Source organism: Cimex lectularius, unplaced genomic scaffold (assembly GCF_000648675.2).
Source record: "Cimex lectularius strain Harlan isolate CLEC.00 unplaced genomic scaffold, Clec_2.1 scaffold86, whole genome shotgun sequence".
Classification (NCBI taxonomy): domain Eukaryota; kingdom Metazoa; phylum Arthropoda; class Insecta; order Hemiptera; family Cimicidae; genus Cimex; species Cimex lectularius.
Window position 1 is genome coordinate 1,376,202 of NW_019392763.1, and position 23,898 is coordinate 1,400,099.

Here is a 23,898-nt window from a genome sequence, read left to right on the forward strand (position 1 = left end):
TAAGAGTTTGAAGTTTTAGATAGAGTTTTTAATTTGTTCGTATATAAAAATAAAAGTTTAAACGGTACAAAACTGAACAATCGAAATTCCATTTTTTATATACAGGGTGTCTCGTGAAAAGAAGTCAATAGTTCTCAATTGTATTCGAGATGTTTCATTTTTGAGGTTACTTCGAACTTTCACAACTGTATACCATAAAGCATCCCATAAAATCCTTCTGTAAATTTTATTGTACCATTGAAAAAAGAATTAAAAATCCTATGAGACTTGTTGGTTTAATTGCAACCTTAAAAACAAAATGGAAAATCACTTAAAAGAGAAATTTTTACGAGTTTCGGAAGTTGTCTAAAATTCATGTAAGATTTTTCTTGGTTGTTCTTTTCATTTTCGGCTACTAAAAAGAAGGCATGGCTATCATATTTACAACAAATCATTGAATCTCATGATAAAAAAAATTTATTAGAGCAAAAAAAGTGTTTTCAAAAGATGATAAGGTTTATTAGAATAAAGCTACGTACTCTAGGCAAAATAATTCACAATTTTTAAAGGAAAAAATATCATCTGTCAGCATTGTGATCAATCCTGATCTATCAACAGGTTCTACTGGTTGTTTAAAAAAAATTATTGTGTTAAATTGATCAGTCAGATTGATGACAGCAAAAGGGGTAGATTTATTTATCTGTTTTATTTGTATCATTTTCGTTTTAAATTTAGAAGAATTAAGAAGAATTTTTTTTAAATTTCTATCGTCAAATCATCAAATTTCAAGATCAAATAGATAGGATATAATAAGAAAATAACCTTTTTTGTCATGAGATTTTTAAGAAAGTGACTGGGTTTTTTCAAAATTTGTCAGAATAAAGATCATCCCCGATCCAAATCCTGCAAGTCGGTAAAGTCAACAAAAAGTCCTTGCATTCACTTCAAAACCGAAATTTTAAAAGCAACAAAATATTTTTTAAAAATTTCAGAGAAAGTCGTACCAATATTGTCCGTCGACTCAGGATTTGGACCATATGTCGATAAGAGAAACGCGAAAATAATTAATAGCCTAACAATACAATATAAATCTAATTATGATTCAAGAAGATCCAAAAAAGGGCGGAATATATTTTCTGAAAGTTTACTCTCACGAGGCGACGTCTCCAAGATCATCACGCACTTTCTTTTAGCTTTCTCGGTGTCATTTGCTTTTAATACGACCTTTAAACTTAACTATACTTTCATTTCACAAAAAAACTGACATTGCAAAGAATAAAAATCACTGTATTACATGCCTGGTTTTGAACCTTAAACTTCAATTTTCTCAGTTTTCTTATAATTATTGCAATTTCTCTAGTTATTATTGTATAAATCATCGTACTGTGCTGTATGTTTTTTGTTTTGTTATTTTTACACTTTTTTTTGTCAGTAATGATTCACAGCCAACCGCAGTAATTTGCCCAGAAACCTTGTTTCTCCCGCAGATGTGAAAACTCGACGCGCTCGCCTCTACCCAATTTCTCATTGTCAACCCGTTTTTTCCGACTTAAAGCACAAAAAACGTAATAAACTTTAATAAGCAAATAACAACAGAGGATTTTTTTTTAAATCAAAAGATCGTTTTTTAAATCAAAGGTTGAATATCAATGAAGTTCCAACTGTTTATTAGTTTTTTTGGAAAACTTTTCACTTACATTGTAAGCATCTTCAACCTTATCCTGATCTTTTAATTTGCATGTAATGAATTGAATGAAATAACTAAATTTAATGAAAAGAAAATAATATAAATCAGCTAACATGACGATGTACTCTGTTTGGCTCTATAACGAACATGGAAAAAATCAGGTCAGCCAAAACTTTCCAACAAAGAATCTGTTTAATTTTAACATGGATAAAACAAACTGTAATAAATGTTTTGTTTTGAAAGTCGTTTGGACAAAATGAAACCGAAGAACGGAACGCGAGGTCGAAGTACGTCAAATATCGATGATCTTCACGACTTTCTTCTCGACGGCCTCCTTATCCCGGAGGATCACGAAAAAAATACATCCAGCCTATAAAACATGAAAGTGTTGTAAATCCTTCGTTCTAAAGAGTTAAAAACCAACTGTGACATGTACAATTTTTTTTAACAAAACAAAAAAACAACGACTGTGATTGAGGATTATTATTTATTTCTCTCAAAGTTGGACTAATCAGACTGATAACAGGTGAAACAATGGTTCTTTTGATAAGCTCAAATAGTGAAAAATAAGCCCTAAAGGATAATGATAAGAATGTATTTATAAAATGTATATTAATAATAATTGTGTCCGAGCGGATCGAAATCACGATAGCTCAAGTGGCAGAGCAGCGGCGTATTGAGCCGAAGGACGTGGGTTCGAATCCCGCTCATGACACTGACTTTTTCAAAACAAAGGAAGTATATCTTCACTAAAGCTCTCCGTGGCCATGTCATTTGTCGCCGAGAAACAAATCGATTACACATTTGAAAAATGGCCAAAAGGAGGGAAAATTCAAAGGTGGGGTTGAGATGGGAAGTTGGTGTCCGAGTGGATCGAAGTCACGGTAGCTCAAGTGGAAGAGCAGCGCCGTATTGAGCCGAAGGTCGTGGGTTCGAATCCCGCTCGTGACACTGACTTTTTTTATATCGACCAATATCTTACATAAAGATTAATTAATTGAAAGAGGTTATTTGGTCAATCGGACCACGAAATCTAATGTATTTAATAAGCAAAATTAAATATATCTTCTCTAAAGCTCTCCGTGGACATTTCATTTGCCGCCGAGAAACGAATCGATTACACATTTGAAAAATGGCCAAAAGGAGGGAAAATTCAAAGGTGGGTTGAGAAGTTGGTGTTCGAGTGAATCGAAGTCACGATAGCACAAGTGGTAGAGCAGCTGTATTGAGCCGAAGGACGTGGGTTCGAATCCCGCTCATGACACTGACTTTTTTATCTCAATCAATACCTTACATAAATATTAATTAATTCAAAGAGGTTATTTTGGTCAATCGGACCACGAAATCTAACGGAATTAATAATAATAGCAAAGCAATTCTTAATGGAAAATTTTTCAAAAATTTGAATCTTTTGAAATTATTAATTTAATTTTTCCTTTCCTTTTTCGTCTTGTGTAAATAAATGAAATATTCAACTAAGTAATTATTAAATAAATACTAAATTATTATAATATATTAGGTTTTATAGCTTATTTATCTTTTAAAGTTGGGTTGTCTAATTATAACTGATAAGAACTGGGCCAGTAATGGTTGTTTTGATAGTAAAAAAACTTATCCCAGGGTGATTAAATGGATTAATTATGCATAAAATTTCAAATTTTGTTGTCAATATTGAAGGTAATAATTTAGAACTCGAACATAATTAAACGTCTAAATAGCCTTGGATGTTTTCAAAGGAGAACCGCTTAACATTTAACGGTTTCGCCACGCCGAGGGCAAGGACGATTTAACGCAGGACTTGGCCCATGCAATATTAAATTGCTCTTTATTCGTACACAATGGCATTTTGATTCCAGCAATGTTCCAGCAGTTATGCAACTGCTCAAGTTCTCGTAACTCCCGAGAGTTCGATTTACAAACCAACCCGTGATTATTTGAACCTGCCTTGGCCTTAAAATCCGTCCATTACTAATTTTGACATCGGAAATATTTGCTTAAGAATAAAAAATAAAGCTCAAAATATAATATACAAGAAAACGTAAAGAGTTATTCTGGGAAAAAACTACATTACAAAACACTACTGAATCATCGGCATAAGCTACCCGAATTAACATAAATATTTCTAAGTCCAGGAAGTCCTTTTTCTCTACAACCCAGTCTATGATCATTCACTTAAAGATGAAAGTTTTCTTTATCAAATTATTCAGTTCGAGGGGAAGTAAAGAAAAGAAAAAACATTGGTTTAAATAGTGCACGACCTAGCGTGTAGCCTTGAGGACACCCGCTACAATTCTCCCTTAGAATAAGCTCCTAACATAAAACTGCTGAATACTTTTAAGGTTAAGTTAACTACTTATAAGGCATAAAAACCCAGTAGGGTAAGTTTATAAACTGTGCCATACCCAGGCCTTTTTAATTATTATTGATAATTTAAAACTCCTGATGAATTTTCGAAATGTTAACAATGGAACTGATTGAGAGTATTTTTCTTTCCTTACCACAAAATCGTAATATTAAAATAAATATCATTATATCGATTTATGATCAAATCTATTTTTAAGTTTTAACTCATGATGAACAGGTTTGATGTCCATATCTCCTATTTCCAGAAGGAAAATAAAATAAAAAATTATTGAATATTTTGAAAATTTTGAGACAAAACTAGAGAAACTAGCCATAAAAGGATGATAGGAGACAATTCAAGTAGTTGAAGTTTCCACTTACGGTCAAAAAGTAAGATGATTATGGAATTATATATGAAAATTAAAACATAACAATTTTTTTTTAGGGCTAGAATAGTCTATTTGTGAACAGTTTACAGACAAAACAAGCGAAATCAGGCAGATCAGAAGGATAGGCGACAATGAAACATCAGCAGTGTTTTATAACATGGTAAAATTTATATAAACTGGTGGATCAAAAAGCAATGTATTTTCTTCCGTCCAGTCACACAAAACTAGTGAAATCACACGCAGACCAGGATGATAGAAGGCAAACTAAATCCTGGAAGTTTCTATGATCGAAGTCAATGTAAGTCCTGGAGGTTTCAACTTAAGATCAAAAAGTAAGATGGTCGTGGATCGGCTTTTCCCGCAGGAGATCCTTATAATATTAAAATTCCACAGAAGATAAAAAATAAACATATCTAATTGTTTTTAGGCTATGATAGTCTATTTTTAATTAATATTGAGACAAAACTTTCGAAACCAAGCGGACCAGAATGATAGAAGACAATGTAACACACCGTAATATTTTTATACTAAGGCAAAATTTAGATGAATTGGTGTATCAACAAAGTGTTTTTTATATTCTTATACCTTTTATTCACCGTTTCAACGTTGTTTTTTTTCCAATGAAATCTACTTCCAGACAGTGAACAGCATAATTGGCCTTGAGGTGGCCTATGATGATCATGGATCACTTTTTCACGCAGGTGGTTTTTCTAGTCTAACTTGTCAGGTAAGGCCAGCTAAATAAAAACACAACTAAAATATAAGGAAAACATAACTAATTTTTGTTTGTGGCTAGAGTTGTCTATTTTTGAACAGTATTACGATAAAACAGCCGAAACCAGAAACCAGGATGATAGAAGATCATCACCGCAATATTTTGAGATGGCCTATGTGATCACGGATCGCTTTTTCACGCAGGTGGTTTTTCTAGTCTAACTTGTCAGGTAAGATAGACAAAATAAAGAAAAACTAAAATATAAAAAAAAAACATAACTAATTTTTGTTTGGGGCTGAATTGTTTTGTTGTTTGGCTATAATTTTTGAACAGTATTACGATAAAACAAGCGAAACCAGACAGACCAGGATGATAGGAGATAATGGACACCCTTCGCAATATTTGTGTTATGGTAAAATTTAACAGCTTTTGCCAATGGATCGTAATAAAACCTGAGGCTCATAAAATTAATTATTCATTTATTTAAGGAACATTTACTGAACGAAAAGAGATCAGCTGTCTTTATTTGTACGCTTTATCTTATTTTCATTTTATTTCTTTGTCCTGTTTGATTAGTAAGTTTATATATATATATATTGCTTTTTACACAGTTTTAACTATTCTTTTAACGATTCTATCTTTAGTTTTAACTCAAGATGAAGAGGTTAAGGTAAAAAAGTAACAATTAATTTAGGTTTTTAGTTGAGATGAAAAAACGCTAATGGCACGAGAGGGATTCGAACCCACGACCGTCGGCTAGATACGCCGCTGCTCTACCACCACCTAAACTATCGAGTTGATGTCCGAGTGGATCGAGAGCAGCGGCGTATCTAGCCGAAGGTCGTGGGTTCGATGCCTCTCGTGCCATTAGCTTTTTTTCATCTCAACTAAAAACCTAAATTAATTGTCATATATTAATTGATCAAGCTGACCACGAAAGTAGTGAAGTAAAAAAGTAAGATGATTATGGAAAAATATATGCAAATTAAAACATAACTAATTATTTTTTTAGGGCTAGAATAGTCTATTTATGAACAATGTATAGACAAAACAAGCGAAATCAGGCAGATCAAAAGGATAGGAGAAATGGAACATCACAGCATAATGGGCCTTGGGGTTTCTACCTAAGATGATCATGGATCGCTTTTCATGCAGGTGCTCTTTAACACAGTCTAAATCTGATAAAGCAAGCAAGATAAAAAACTGAAATATAAGAAAAACATTTCTTTTTGGGGCTAGAATTGTTTTGTTGTTGGGCTAGAATTTTTGAATAGTATTACGATAAAACAAGCGAAACCAGACAGACAGGATGATACGACACAAAGGACACCACAGACTCTTCGCAATATTTTGTACTAATGTGTGGTGATTGGTGACCGTTAGTCGATGATTATTCAGAAATCGTGAGATGCGGTCAGGTGTGTGTGATGTTTGTAAATCCCAGGCCCTGAAGATGATCTCAATAAAGATCGAAACGTTGGCACGATAAAGAAAATGTTTTTCTGAAACCTACATCACACCAGACCGCATCTCACGATTTCTAAATAATCATTTTGTACTATGGCAAAATTGAGCTTTTACCAATTAACCATAAAAAAAACTGGGGCTTATAAAATCAATTATTTATTTACGGAACATTTACTGATCGAAAAGAGATTTTTTTGAACATCTTATCTTATTTTTATTTTATTTCTTTGTCCTGCTTAATTAGTATTTATGTGCTATATATATTGCTTTTTTTACTATTTTAACTATTCTTTTAAACGAAATTTATACGGGTAGGAAAAACAAGGATTTAATTTTGAAATTTTAGCCTAAGGAGAAGTAACAATTTTTAAAAAAGGAAACAAGGAAATTATTGTAATCAGTAATAATGGTCAGTCTGGACCTCTAAACTTCGTAACATGAGGATATTTAAGTTTTTTCCTTTAAGTTCTGCCTGGTTGGAAAGTGGTGGAGAGACGGTTCAGAAAGACTTTTGGTCCTTTTGTAAGGATGACAATGACCCAGACTCCGCTTTCACTACACCTCACCAATACAACGTTACACACTTTTCCTGAAGCTGACTAGGGGAAATCTCTCTTCAGAAAAATGAAAGTGAAACGTTTATTCTTTAAATGAACCGAGTAATGGAACAATTTAGTTTTCAGGTAATGAACAGAATTCGTTTTTTATTTTGCCAAACACGTGAATAACAGGGCAAACAGGGGTGGTTCGGGCTCCATTCCTAATGTTAAAATGGTCATCAAGGACACCTGTAGACGACATCACAGGTCCATCACGTCACACCCGAACCAAGTGATGTAAGAAATTTCCCAGAGATGAGCAACTCCAAGATCACAAAGAAAATTGAAAGGTACCATCCTAAAATCGTATTCATTACTGTTAAATAATTAATTATTTCAAGCTATTGTTACTAAATTTATTAATAAACGGATTAAGGAACGCCGCTATTTAGGATCAAAACTGTACTGTGGATTGCTCAATAAAGTTTAAAAAGACGACAAGGCAAATTACATCCGTAAATTGTGGTAAACAATCCACGTACAAAAAGTCCGGGTTCTGCCGGATGGATACGGCAGTCTTTAAGTATTGAGTCAAGGGTCCTTGGGCCAATTCCTGAAAGCAGAAATCCGCTGTTCTCCCGCGGGACCCCTTCCCTCTTAGCTGGTCAGCCTGGTCAACGAACCGGTAACTTTCAATTAAGGCCGGTTATCCGTTTAGAAATACCCTTGTGTCGAAATTGCCTGTACCGGAAAAGTGTACTTTACGTTCAATTTTGTAGTGAAGAGTAGAAAAATTATGTCAGATGGAACGTCGTTAATTACTACCCAATATCCTTTCTAACAGCACAACTAGAGCAGATTTACAGCAAATGTGGACGTATTTCCATTGGAGCCAAATTACGCCTTCTGTGTCTTTATTGGTCATATTATCATAAAAAGGTCACACAAATAATCAGCGCTGATTATATGCGCATAAATTGTCTTCCCGACTTTTACGCTTCGACTGACCAGGACCATTTTTCGAAAGAAATTGCATAAACATCAGTTTATCTTGCAGAAAGCAATATCCAACCTAGCACAAGAATGTGTTATATATCCTATGTGTTAAAGTGTTAAAAACCAACTAAGATATGTTCGATTTTATTTGTAACACATTAGTTAAAAGGATCGCCTACTCCGACTATTGTCCTCTGGGAGCGGGAGTATCACAGGGCAGCGTACTCGGACCGATACTTTACTCCTCTACACCGCAGATATCCTGTTTTCACCCTCTACCATCCTTTCATCATAATAATCAGCGCTAATTTTCTGCGCATAAATTGTCTTCTCGACTTTTACGCTTCGACTGACCAGGACCATTTTTCGAAATTGCATAAATATCAATTTATCTTGCAGAAAACATAATATCCAACCTAGCACAGGAATGTGTTATATATCCTATGTGTTAAAGTGTTAAAAACCAAATAAGATATGTTCGATTTTATTTGTAACACATTATTAAAAGGATCGCCTGCTCCGACTATTGTCCTCTGGGAGCGGGAGTATCACAGGGCAGCGTACTCGGACCGATACTTTACTCCTCTACACCGCAGATGTCCTGTTTTTACCCTCTACCATCCTTGCATCATAACAATCAGCGCTAATTTTCTGCGCATAAATTGTCTTCTCGACTTTTACGCTTCGACTGACCAGGACCATTTTTCGAAATTGCATAAATATCAATTTGTCTTGCAGAAAACATAATATCCAACCTAGCACAAGAATGTGTTATATATCCTATGTGTTAAAGTGTTAAAAACCAACTAAGATATGTCCGATTTTATTTGTAACACAATAGTAAAAGGATCGCCTACTCCGACTATTGTCCTCTGGGAGCGGGAGTATCACAGGGCAGCGTACTCGGACCGATCCTTTACTCCTCTACATCGCAGATATCCTGATTCCCTCTACCATCAATGCATCCTTTGCCCACAGCAAAGCTGTGTTATCCCCTAATCCCGATCTCACAATTTCTTCGGAGGAGCTCCAGGCACATTCCTCCAAACAGCAGGACCAAACAATGTCGTATAAAACTTAAAGAAAAATCATTCTTCGAAGAAAAGACCTCTTATACAATATTCCCATCTTAAAAACTGACTGCACACTTGAGATTCTAGACTCAAAACCAGCCTGGAATCAACACACGACTCTACATTTGGGCATGCAAATCTTTCAACAAAAACCGCAGTGACAATCTACAAGCCATAGCGAATGATCTTTATTACGTCTCTACCATCGCAATGACCAGTTTTATGAAGGCTTGTAAAAAATATATTTTTGTCATTAGAATTAGATTATTTTAGGGAGTGGACCCTCTCGTCGTCCTTTGTTAGAGAAAAAAGCGGAGCCGGAGCTCTCGGAAAAACGGTGGTTGTTGTCTGGGTTCCCGGACCCGTCGGCCTAGAGGGTAACGAACGTGCGGACGAGGCGGCGAGGACGTCCCATCCTGCAGACCATACCATCGCGATCATATCTCTGACGCTAAACACGCAGTGAAAAACATGATAAAAGAAAGATGTGCAGGGTCGTCGGAGAGGCTCATGCGAGTCAAGATGATCAAGATCAAGTAGATGGCCCTCAAAGAACCTGAGCAAGAGACGAGGGATGGCCCTCACCCGATTGAGGATTAGCCATAGTGGTTGACACATGGGCACCTGCTTTTGGGCCAAAGCCCGCGCAGGTGCCCCTTATACAGAGAAAGGTTGCTCGATGTGTCCCTCATAATAGAGGCGTTTCATGCCTTGGCTTCATACAGAGAGCGTGTAGGCATGCCGCCGGATTTAAAAATGGTTCTCGGACACGAAAGTTTCAGGGTCCCTTGTACCGCTTTTTGAAGGAATTGGAAATTTTTTACTATAATCAAAATATGTGTATGAGTGAGTGTATTTATTAGAGGGAATGGGGAGGGGCTGATGGAATAGCATCCTTACCCTTGAGCTGCGTACGTGACTTGGGTCGATGGCAAAATATTTATAAAAGCACCCCATCTACCCCAATCATATTAGTTGCAGGTCGATGGAAGAATTGAGTACTCCATTTACTAAATAGAATGTATGTAATGTATATAGGTGTGAATGTATTTATTTGTGTGAATGCGTACTGAATGTCGTTATATTTCGCATGCGCTCGGCGCTGAAATGACCAGGCTGTCGGATGCCCCTATAAAAAGTTTAAAAAATAAATAAAAGTTAGATTATCTTGCACAATTATTGGACTTTAGCAAACTTTAATCAAAATTTTGACAAAATCGTTCAAAAATCACTAATTTATTTATAAGTCATGATTTAACTGAATTTTAAAATTTAGCCGTTTCAAATTTAGCCATAATGGGTTCATAGGAGTTTTCCTTCCAGTGGAATTTATCTATAATATTTTCAATCATTGAGATTTTAAATTATTGTAAATTCACTAATTTCGTGGTCCGCTTGACCAATTAAATCATTACAATTAATTAAGGATTTTAGTTGAGATGAAAAAAAGCTAATGGCACGAGAGGGATTCGAACCCACGACCTTCGGCTTGATACGCCGCTGCTCTACGACCTGAGCTATCGTGACCTCGATCCACTCGGACATCAACTTCCTATCCCAACCCTACCTTATGAGTTTTCCCTCCTTTTGCCAATTTTCAAATGTCGTGTAATCGGTTTGGATTCTCGACGACAATTGAAATGGCGACGGAGAGCTTTAGTGAAGTGTACTTCATTTTTTATTTCATTAAATTCACTAATTTCGTGGTCAGCTTGACCAATTAAATCATTACAATTAATTAAGGATTTTAGTTGAGATGAAAAAAAAGCTAATGGCACGAGAGGGATTCGAAGTTGATGTCCGAGTGAATCGAGGTCACGATAGATCAGGTGGTAGAGCAGCGGCGTATCAAGCCGAAGGTCGTGGGTTCGAATCCCTCTCGTGCCATTAGCTTTTTTCATCTCAATTAAAATCCTTAATTAATTGTAATTATTGTAAATATTAAAAATGTAATCATAATGTAGTTCTTCGACTTTTTTCAAATAGTTTTAATGGAATTTGTCATTCCTTGATTACTGGTGGGGTAAAAGCTAGCACTTAATAAATTCAGGAATTATTCAAACATGGGATAAAATTTGTTCTTAATTGTTTCAGGAATAAAGGAAAAATGCGATTTCGTGTTAGAATAATCTCAAGTTAGATGAGGTTATTTAATCAGTTTTAATTAAATATTTATGTTTATCGTGTCTGTGTGGTGAGCGTTTGAAAAAACTTGGGAGAAACGAGAAAATGAACGACCTTCCTTCTTGTAAGGTCACAAGTCGAGAATCTGCAATTCCGGTTTCTACTTCCCGATTCATTGATTTTAACATTGATTCTGTTCGTTTAACTTGAGGAAAAGTTTCGTTTTCCTATTAAAAAATTTTTAAAAAACACTTTAGATATAAAAGCCTACACTATCGAGAATAAATAATCAATTGCGGAAAAATTACCTGATATTTTTTAAGCATTTATGTAGTTTCAAGACTGTTTTTAAATTATATTCTGCCGTACTTTCTTTTATGAAACGTGCAGTTTTCTAACTTTTAATTAGACGGGAATTTTGGGTAAATTTGTTGCTGTATTGCTCTTGGGATAACACTGATCATAGTTTCCTTGGCAATGTGCCTGTGCTTTGACTTTCATCCGGATTGTCAACCTGCTTAAACTTGACCGATATATTTTGGGTCAATATTGTCCGCAAGACAACCGTGAGTTGTTGACAATTAAAAAAAAGTTCGAAAATTTGACAATTGTAGACAAAAATTGAAAAGAAAGGAAGATCAGTTTTTGACCAGAACATCAAATTTTTCCTATACATAATTTTTAACAAAATCCAATTTATTATTATTACAAATACTTAAATTATCGGAAAATTAGCATAGATATTTAAGTAAAGAGGATGAGAAAAATTATTTCGCGTGCTAAGGGAGACAGTTCAACCCTAACAACACGAGTACTGTTACAATACAGGTTTCCTGACCTAAATTATCTAACGATCCGGTGGCACACAACGCATTTTATGTAATTTCTGAGACAGCACGACTTATATAAAAATGTTGCCCTAAACAGAACCTCCGGAACATAGGCGCTTTCTATTCAGCACAAATAGACAAAAGTCGCGTTGTGTATTGTTTCAAGAGCAAGAGAAATCGCCTGTGGTTTTTCTTCAAGGTTTTACCGTCCGCAGAAGGAAAAACAAACAAATCCAACGATTTTTCTTAATAAACGGAAGATATTAAAATGTGATTTAAAAAAAGAAAGTGGCCCATATCAGGGAAATTATCATCGAAGATCATTACTTCTGTTTTATTCTAACATAATCGAGCTAATCTAGCATACAAATAAACTATTGGAACTTTTCTACACAATAGTTATCCACGATCTCCCACTGATGCCATGGAAATGCCCGAATGTACCACCATTACATATCTTCATCCAGGGAGAGCAAGAGCTGTAACCTAACCGCATAAAAATAAGCAAATTGACGTTTGGGACAAGCTTCTGGCGGACAAGGTTCAAGGATGCCCAAATTCAGATTAATAAGGAATTTCAAATAAAAAAGGCTTAGAGAGAAGATTGAAAGAAAATGATTATATCTGATATACTGATGGCTGTAAGACCTAGGTCAGGAGCTAGTATCTATGGAAATAAACCAATGACTAGAATTCATATAAGCTTTGTGCAATATGCCATGGTCTTTCAGCCAGATGAACTGGCTAATGGACACTGAACCAGGGCCAAAAGGATGGGTTTTACCAAAAAAAGAATAGCAATCTATTCGGACAGCTAAGAGGACATAAAGGCGACTACCTCATCGATGGTAAAGTCCAGAGACGTTGGGATTGCACCAAGGCCCTTTTAGACGTACTGTGGCTATTGAATACTGTCCTATGGCCAAAAAGCTGGGTTTTACCAACAAAAGAATAGCAATCTATTCGGACAGCTAAGAGGACATAAAGACGACTACCTCATCNACCAAGGCCCTTTTAGACATTGGGAACAACCACAAACTGTTCCGTCGTTTCAATACCAGAGTTCACAGGGCAGAGGGGCAATTTCGATGATGACATCTGCCCTGAACCCTTTTGCTACATATCAAATTGTCAAAAAAGTAGATCCAACTTAGAGTGGGTTGAAAAAAAGTCCTTGATTCAATTAAAATATTCCAAAACAGAAGCAGGCGAAAAAGTTCATCAAAGGATCATAATGGCAGAACTACTAAACCTAGGATCAAAGAAAGGACTACGGACTGGACCTTGCAGACTCCGGAAGCATATAGTCTCAGAACGGAAAAAACACGAGCCTGAGCAGCCAGGAAGAAGAAACTACTCCTGAAAGAGGAAAAGGCAATTGATAAAACAACTTAAGTTTAACGAAGGGCCTTAGATCCTTCTGGTGAAATCCAGTTATCTAGGTGCCACTGTTTCAACTATGATCTCGCTTTCCACACATCAGCCAATTAGTACTTGCAGCAGCTCTGTATATAGCAAAGCAACGATCTACTTATTTCAGACTCGTCGACGAATCCACTCTCATTAATGGAACAAACCGTCATCACGAGGTACAACTTGCTATCTCACGCACTCTCTACAGACGTGGCTACCTGATGCAATAGTCCTCTCGCTACCGACACCTGCTGCATCAACATCTGGCTCATCGACTTCGACCCATAACACCGGCCCTTCTCATCACTACCAAAAACCACGATCACTAAATAACAATGGATATCGCACAATAGACGAATGTTGGTCGCAATGCATAAGGTCATAGAGATCCAAATCCTTTTAACCTTAAAACTGAGTTGCCATCATTTTTATCCTCCGGTCCGACAGTCAAATCTTAAACTTGTAATTTAACAAGATTTGAAGAAATATTACATATAATAAATTCGATTTTAACAAATTTTATTACTTGTTAAATACATCTAAATTATTATATTTGTCTCATTATTTTCAATAAATTTTATTTGTTATAAACTAGTCAAATCTTTTGTTTACAAAAGCCTTGAATATTATCAGTGAAAATTCAAGGATCAGCAATTTTATTGCTTGCTTTTATTTCGCATGTCCGTTTAATCTCGTCTAAACATCAACAATTTTTTTTTAAATTATAAACTAACAAGTATAAGCTGTGAAAGTGATATCAACGATTTTAATGTAAATTTTTTGATGATACTAGGTGGAAATATATAACTTGCCAAAGTATTCTTACCCTATGGAATAATGATGATGCCGTATGATATATACCGAAAAAAAAAATTTAAGCGCTTTACATATTTTTTTAATGTGGTTTTCTTCCTTTCTTATGCTTGTATTTTAAGATATATATATATATATATATATATATATATATATCAATCGATTTTTTTTCTACTTATGATAAGAAAATAATATGCAGGATTATATTAAATGGGTTTAGGTATATAAAAAGTTACAAAAAAAGACACATCCAGCAGAGTACGTAAATTTTTTTTAATATATTAAAATTTATTTTATGCACTATTTAAAACCTATTTTACGACAAATAAAAAAATATATTTTTGAGTAACAATTCAATCAACCCACTTTATTCTTTGTGTTATTAAAAAAATAACAATTGAAAATTTGATATATTTTAAACAAAAAAATTTATTTTAATTGATACTAATTTGTTCTGCCAGAGATTGATTCTTTTTGTGCTTTTGCAAAGGTCAATTTTAGCAAAAAAACAAATTTGATATTAGTTTTCTGTAACAACCAAAAACCCTGTGCAGTACCCCAGTGGATTTTTTTTCTGCGTTGCCCGTTGAATCAATTAAAAATTCTTAACTCTTTTGGATTTTATCCAAATAAAACGCTTATTACAACTTTTGAAAATTGAATAGTTCTGCTATACTATGACAATAAGGTTTAGATTTTATGCCATTATGCTTTTTTCATCTTTTTCCAAAATCATTCCCTTTTTAGATTCACAATATTTCCAAAGTTATTTTTTTCAAAAAGCTATATTCTCTTTTTTAAATAAATCTAAGTACTACTAAGTAGCTTTTACTATATCCATGAGAGCACTAATTACAATTCACTAGTTTCGTGGTCCGCTTGACCAATTCATATCTTACAATTAATTAAGGTTTTCAGTTGAGATAAAAAAGTCAATGGCACGAGCGGGATTCGAACCTACGATCTTCGGCTTGAGACGCCGCTGCTCTACCACTTGAGCTATCGTGACCTTGATCCACTCCATAAAAGTTGTTGTATGAAGTTGGTGTCCGAGTGGATCGAGGTCACGTTAGCTCAAGTGGTAGAGCAGCGGCGTATCAAGCCGAAGATCGTGGGTTCGAATCCCGCTCGTGCCATTGACTTTTTTATCGCAACTGAAAACCTTAATTAATTGTAAGATACTAATTACAATAAAATAACGTTCGACTTTAGATATTTTTTAAAACTTTTTCGTATCAATATTTACTCGCATGGGAAGGCTAAGGACATAGGATCAACGCTTTTATGAAACTTTCTTCCATCGTTCTTGCCAATGAACCAGACAAAAAAAAAATATTTTAAGTAATTTAATTTTTGTTTACTATGCATTTCTGTCTTTGTTGTGCATGTATTTGCATGTTTATATGTTTACATAATCAGATTTTTTACGTAGGATAAGAAAATAATATGTAAGATTGTATGAAATAAGATTAGATACATAAAAAGTTCCAATCCAAAAAACACTTCCAGTATAGAAGATAATAAAATAAAGCAATTTTATTGGGAAAAAGATATACAATTTGGATTCATTTTGAGTACTCTTAAAAGCCTTAAATATGAATTTTTATAGTAAACAATAAATAGATATTTTTGGGCTCGATCAGTCTTGGGCTTTTTTTCACAGAGTGCCACCTTAAAATCCATAACTTTTCTAGATTTCATTAGTTTCCACGATATTACAACCATTAGATCGCTTATTTTTTCTCTTTTCAGCCTGTGGTCGGTCAAAAATTTTACATTTTTATTCTAAGATACCCACACTGTCTAGCTAAGTTGGTTATAATACTTAAGCAGAAACAAAGTTGATATTCGTTTTCAGCACTCCACAAAACCCCTAAATACTAATTTTTGTGAAAAACAAAAATGTGTTGTGATTAGTGACCGTTAATCGATAATTATTCAGAAATCGTGAGATGCGATCTGGTGTGATGTAGGTTTCAGAAAAACATTTTCTTTATCGTGCCAACGTTTCGATCTTTATTGAGATCATCTTCAGGGCTCAAAGTGTTTGTCTTCTGTGTAATTGTGCCATTCTTGGGCACTCTCGACACGACACGCAAGAATGGCACAATTACACAGAAGACAAACACTTTGAGCCCTGAAGATGATCTCAATAAAGATCGAAACGTTGGCACGATAAAGAAAATGTTTTTCTGAAACCTACATCACACCAGACCGCATCTCGCGATTTCTGAATAAAAACAAAACTGTTTTCCACAAATTTTTCGCATATCGAATATTTTCTCCTCTGATTATTATTTAAACATCACAAAAACCTTGATTACTTTAAAATCTACAGGAAACACTAAAAGGATTTAGAGCCCCATGTAATGGCTAATAAATTAAATAAAACGTTCGAGGTTTTTTTGTTGATTTCGTCCTTATCTTTCTCACTTAAAATGACATAAAATCAAAACCTTGTTGACAAAAGCTAAAATAAAAATAAATTAAACTTTCTAATTATTGTAATAACGTTGGATTTGGATAAAACCCAAAAATGTTATTAATTGTTTAAGTAGAACACTTGGATTTTTAATATAAAAACGAATTAGATGTGTTTTACTTATATTAATTGACAAATAGTTTAATACAAACTACGTTTTTATTAACTTATAATCATGTTAAATATTATTATATAGGACTTCAAGTCAAACGTACGTTATCCAACATCTGCATAGCAAAAAGCTTTTGATTTATGAGGGATTTTAATGAAGTCATTAATATATTGTAAAAAAAGAATAGGTCTCAAAACTGAACCTTGAGGAACTCCAACTTTTTAAAATTAATTCATAACTATTTATACAATTTATATTTTTGAACTGTTTTCGCTTGGTTAAACAAGATTCAAAGAGATTTAAAGGTTACCACATTTGTCTATTTTTTAAATTAAAATTAATTTTAAAAAATTATTCTAACAGGATCTTCCTTTTAATAATATACCATTCCTTTGTAGCAATTTTTCTCAACAAGTTTGGATAAAAAAGTAAACGAAATATTGACAAAGCTGTTTAAATTAATTAAAATTAAACTAATCAAAAATTTGAGTGAGTACAAATACTTTGTTCGTATCTAAAAAATTTCTAGCATTGTATAAATTCATTTTTTTCTGTTGTTCACATCCTACATGTATTTGTAAAATTTAAACAACGTTTATAAATCCAGGCCCTGAAGATGATCTCAATAAAGATCGAAACGTTGGCACGATAAAGAAAATGTTTTTCTAAAACCTGCGTCACACCAGACAGCATCTCACGACCTCCGAATAATCATCAAGTAACGGCCACTAAACACCGCACATTTCTAATCAAAATGAATTTCTAAATGTTGAAAAAGTAGGATTTAAAATATTTCTTCAGTGAAAACAGAGATATTAGAAATACTAGATCGCGTTTGGAAGAAATCTGTGAAAGTAGGCAAAGCCTAAGTTATTAAGGTCAGAAAAAAAATTTTTTTTGAAAAATATAAATAAATAAACAAAAAGTGAAACAATTTCGTTTTGATTTTATTTAATTTTTTTTACATGTTTATGGAATTAATACAAAATTTAAATCCGTCTTGTATTTGCTAGCGGTCTTGAGTTCGAATCCATTAAATTTCGTGGTCCGATTGAACAAACAACCTCTTTCAATTAATTCCTCTTTCTGTAAGGTATTGGATGATACAAAAAAGTCAGTATCACTAGCGGGATTCGAACCCACGACCTTCGGCTAAATACGTCCCTGCTCTACCACTTGAGTTATCGTAACTTCCATCCATTCGGACACCAACCTCCCATCTCAATCCACCTTTTTTTAATTTTCCCTCCGTTTTGCAAGTTTTCCAATGTCGCGTAATTTATTTAATTCTTGGCGACAAATGAAATGACCATGGAGAGCTTTAGTGAAGATATGCTTCATTTGGCTTGTTAAATCCATTAGATTTCGTGGTCCGATTTACCAAATAACCTCTTTCAATTAATTAATCTTTATATAAGGTAATGGTTGAGATAAAAAAGTCACTGTCGCGAGTGGATCGAAGTTACGATAGCTCAAGTGGTAGAGTAGCGGCGTATCATGCCGAAGGTCGTGGGTTCGAATCCCGCTCGTGGCACTGACTTTTTTATCTCAACCAATACCTTACATAAAGATTACGTATAATATTGAGAAAGTACTGTAAATTGGTTTGACACGGACAATTGGACGTTTTGCCCTCATCTATGACATAGAAATTACCATAATTTATTTTTTTACAAAATTTAAATCTCATAACACGACAGAGGTAGGAAATAGTTTAATGCACACGGGATTGAGCCGATCGATTGTTCCAATTTGCGCCAATTTGGTCTCGTTAAACTACAATGAAAGGATCGACTCTCGTGCAATTTTCTTTAAAGAGTTTAAAAACCAAAAATAATGGATCTCTAATAAGCAATAGCCAAGAAAACAAAAACACCACCAATACTTCAAAATATTTTCGACAATTTTCTTAACCATGTATTTGTTAAATTTCCAGGTGTTAGTAAAAAAGGACGAGGGGTCGGACAATTTGTTAATTAGTACCCAGTTTGACTATCAGGTCCGATGTGTAGATTTGGGTGGAAAATAAATATTTGACAATGATGATGTGAAAGCAAAAGGATTCCCTTCTCACGAGCGTAAATTATTGTAATAACAAGAGTTATTTAAACAAACAGGACACAGACCTTGAATGACCAATGAAATACGCAAGCAAGTGGAAACGTAACGAACCCTAGTGAACTAGAATATAGCTGAAGCGCTCAGGATACCAGAAAAAAAGCTAGTTAAACGACTTCATCAAAGTTGAAACAGCATTCTCAAACCAAAGAAAAATTTCCCAAATACATAAGGTTTTCCCCACTGTTTCAGGGTTTTTTATAATTGAAGTGAACTATTCTAAAATATTTTGATAAAATATTCCATGTCCATTTCCATATGAACACCACCATCACCGGCTGTTATGATCAGGTCACGCTTTCCATTCTCAACCCGAAAATCAACGTTCTTATGAAAATAAGTCGTAACAAGATAAAAAAAACTCGGCCATGTACGTAACTGTTTTCCTACATCGTATGTCATTAAACTAGCAGTACTGCTAATAGAAATAATTAAAACACAACAGAATCTTCTTGTTCTGATTTAAACACATTTTGTTTATATTTCAATTATCCTGCATAAATTACATAACTGAACTTGAGACGCAACTTAAAAAACTGTGTAATTATTCAGAAATCATGAGATGCGGTCTGGTGTGATAGGTTTCAGAAAAACGTTTTCTTTATCGTGCCAACGTTTCGATCTTTATTGAGATCATCTTCAGGGCCTGGGATTTACAAACATTGTTTACATTTAACAAATACATTTAGGATATGGAAAAGCCCTGAAGATGATCTCAATAAAGATCGAAACGTTGGCACGATAAAGAAAATGTTTTTCTGAAACCTATCACACCAGACCGCATCTCACGATTTCTCAAAAATTATCGATTAACGGTCACTAAACACCACACATTAAAAAACTGTGCTTGTATGTCTGTGTCTGATGTGTGTGGAAACAACTAGCTGATAATAACTTTATTAATTAAGCAATAATCCTTGAAGATTTTAATTTTGACTCTACCAAAGGTCGAGTTTATCAAACTGTAAACTATAGTCCTTGGCTAAACTTATATACACATGTGTATATATGTTTAAACTAGCAGTTTATTTATAGCAATTAGCAACTGAATGTTTAACCCTTTGAGATATTTATTCTTCTTCTTCTATTGAAGAAATGAAACAAAACTGATACAGTGCTCATGTTAAAGTGTTGTATTTTACAATTATTGAGAGAGAGAAAGTGAAACTAAAAAAAAAAAAACTTGCCTTCGTATGAAAAAGAGGAAAATAGTTTCAGTGAGAGAGATAATAGGAAAGAAAGACAAAACGTAGATAACTAAAAACAAACAGAGAGAGATAAAAGATGAGAAAAAGAAAGAGTGGGAGTTTCGTTATAAGAAAAAAAAAATAAAAAAGAGTTACATGGAGAGAGTTATGAAGCAAGTTGGAAAGAGAAACAAAACTGGATAACTTAATAAACAGAAAAAAAGAGAGAGAGAGAGCTAAAAAAATAAAAAAGTAAGAGTGTATATGCCTTCGTACGAAAGAGAGAAAAAAGTTTCAGTGAGAGAGATATGAAGCAAGCAGGAAAGGAAAACAAAAAGTAGATAACTAAAAAGAAACAGAGAGAGATAAAAGACGACTAAAAGAAAGAGTGCGTGTTTCGTTATGAGAAAAAAATAAAAAGAGTTACAGGGAGAAAGTTATGAAGCAAGTTATAAAGAGAAACAAAAACTGGATAACTTAATAAACAGAAAGAAAGAGAGAAAGAGAGAGAGAGAGAGAGAGAGAGAGAGAGAGAGAGAGAGAGAGAGAGAGAGCTAAAAAATAAAAAAGTAAGAGTGTATATGCCTTCGTACGAAAGAGAGGAAAAGAGTTTCAGTGAGAGAGATATGAACCAAGAGGAAACAAAAATTAGATTAATTGATAAATATAAATAAAAATGAGAGAGAGAAGGAGGGAGGGAGAAATATAAATAGAAACAAAAAGAGTGAGACAAATAGAAATAAATACAGCAAGAGAGAGAGAGAAAAAAATACCAAGAGAGAAAGAGAAATAGAAATAAATAAAAAGAGAGAAAGAGAAAAGGATAAATAGAGATTATTTATTTTTCTTATACATACATTCTTTATTTTTCTTAACTAAAAGATAAGAAAAATAAAGAATGTATATGCCTTTTAGTTCACGAGATGAAGAGAGTTTCAGGGAAAGAAATATGAAGCAAGTAAGAAAGAAAAGCAAAAACTGGATACATTTAATACACAAAAAGAAAGAGAGAGGGAGAGAACGTGCGAGAGAAAGATGACTGTATGTGTTTGACGTAATTAAAAAGTAAAGAACTAAAATATTAGAAAAAGAAAGAGTTTTTGTGTGAAAGAAAAAAAAAAGATTTCCTAGATAGATATGAAGGACTAGTAAACAGAAAAACTGGATAAATTGATAAAGATAGATAGATAGATAGATAGATAGATAGATAGATAGATAGATAGATAGAGAGAGAGAGAGAGAGAGAGAGAGAGAGAGAGAGAGAGAAAGGTATAAATAGAGAGGGAGAATTAAAAGCTAAGAAAACGAAAGAATGGATATGTCTTTGTGTGAAAGAGATCAAAAAAGTGTCAGTGAGAAAAATATGAAGCAAGTAAGAACGAAAAGCAAAACTGGATAATTTAATAAACAGAAAAAAAAGAGAGAGCGAGAGAATGAGTAAGAGAAAGATGACTATGTGTTTGACGTAAAAAATGTAAAAAGAAAGAGTTTATGTGTGAAATAGAAAAAAAACATTTACTGGATAGATATGAAGGACGTAGGAAACAGAAAAACTGGGTAAATTGATAAAGATAAAGAGAGTGAGAGAGAAAAATGGATAAATAGAGAGGGAGAAATAAAAAATAAGAAAAAGAAAGAATGTATATAACTTTGTGTGAAAGAGAAAAAAAGAGTGTCAGTGAGAGAAATATGAACCAAGTAAGAAAGAAAACCGACAAATGGATAACTTAATAAACAGAAAAAAAAGAGAGAGAGATGACTATGTGTTTGACGTAATTAAAAACTAAAACATGAGATAAAGAAAGAGTTTATGTGTGAAAAAAAAGATTCAATAGATAATAATTGAAGGACGTAGAAATTGATAGATAAAAATAAATATTAAGAGAGAGTGAGAGAGAGATTTGTTCATACCTTCTTAATATAAATGATAATGAAATATTTTCTTGCGGTTTGAGAAGTAATCAAATCTGGTGATTCAGACGGCATTTCGCCATACTCAGGTGGGTCTATTTCATCAATCTATCAATCTTAATCTTGTGAAACAGCGCGGCGTGGTTTGCAATGTGATGGACCTGCACCTGTTTGATCGTCTACATTCTCTTCTCGGTATTTTTGCCCGTCTCGGATATATTTTAAATAAATACGTCAAAAGTCTTAGTCTAGGACAAAAGAGAGAAAGAGAAAGAGAAAAAAGAGAGAGAGAAAGAGAGAGAGAGAGAGCTGTAATGTTCTATTTTTCACCCTCACTCCCAAATTTCCACAGAATTCATACGTCAAAATGTATATAAATATAAACACACTCGCGTGTACATACACATATAAAAATAAACAATTAAAACATTTCTTAGACTAAGCATTTGCCAAAATTTTTTGGCACCGTTGTTCTGCAATTTGGACAGGGTCACTGCACCAAGTGATATTTTATCTTTATTTTTTAAACCTTTTTGCCAATTTGTTTTTTTTAATTACAATTCTCACCATATGATAGATAACCAAGCATAAAATTTTGTTTTTTTAAAGTAACGTTTAATTTGAGTAATGCTTTTCTACTATTTCTATGCTAGTTTGATTGTTCATAGTTTTACTGTTGACAGAGTTTAATTATTGTATTGTAATTTTTTAAATTTATTTTGTTATTAATAATTGTTTTATTTATATTTATTTTGTTAGATAAAGCGGTTGAAAGTTTTTCAGAATAAATTTCGTATAAAGAATTTGGTTCATTGTTACTTTTTTGCACAAAACGATCTAATTGCATTTGATTTTTGTTAAGTTCATTTAATTTAATGCATAAAATAGTTTTATGTATTGTTTATTAGTATTTAAGTGTGTATTAGATAATTGTTCGTTTATAATTTTTTGACACTTACCTTCAGTACTGACGCCTCGTTAATGTCATCCAGTTGGTGATAATCGACGTCTGGTTTTTCGTTTTTACCGACTTTAGGCTTCATTGTATGTTGGCAGGTAAATAAAATCTCTCACTAAAGTGTATAAAATAAACGGGGGAAAATCCAAAAATTGCCTCGGCTGGGGATAAATCAGCAATCTGAGGACGAAATTGTTTTTTTCTCACGTGAGACGGAACCGTGACCGGCCTGAAATCAACCACTCGGGTCCTAGATTCCGACTGAGCCTTAGTCCTTACCCAATTCCGTCTTCAGCACTACAGCACGGCGCTGCGGAGTGGGAGAACTGCTGAGTTTTTGTCCTTAGCGAATCGATAGCCCACCGTTCTAGCGCGATGGTACGCCATTTCGGTTGGGATGAACCTTGGAATTTGAATAATACTACAATTTTGAATATCAACCTGTGCCCTGTATCATTATTGGTTTGATAATGTATTCAACTAGCTATTGGTATCGTGCAAATAAATCATAACCCCCCTCACTTTTTTAAGCATAAAAGTAAACCTGCCACAAATTTTCAGTGGCCTCCTTTTTATTATTATAATTAATTTTAAAGGGCGTTTAACGGCTATGGTCATTTCACGCCCTAACATTTAAACCTTCTATCTTAGGTTAGCAGTAAAGTGCTATAAAGCTCTGACTCCAAACGTTCATAATCTATCCTACTGCCATCCCAAGCTTTAATTTATCCTTTTAAAATGCTTAATTTGGAAGACCAAATG

General features: G+C 33.8%; 1 protein-coding gene and 1 non-coding gene across 2 annotated transcripts in view; both read right to left on the reverse strand.

The window, feature by feature from the left end:
- LOC106664019 (progestin and adipoQ receptor family member 3) overlaps positions 1–23,513 on the reverse strand; it is a 48,872-nt gene extending 25,359 nt beyond the window's left edge. Inside the window, exon 1 of the mRNA XM_014389365.2 lies at positions 23,138–23,513. Within this exon, the coding sequence (XP_014244851.1) occupies positions 23,138–23,221 (84 nt within the window). The 5' untranslated portion in view covers positions 23,222–23,513. The remainder of the gene's footprint in view (positions 1–23,137) is intronic.
- Positions 15,305–15,377, reverse strand: Trnae-cuc. The gene has a single exon. It is a non-coding gene; the product is annotated as a tRNA-Glu (tRNA).
- Positions 23,514–23,898: the final 385 nt, after the last annotated feature.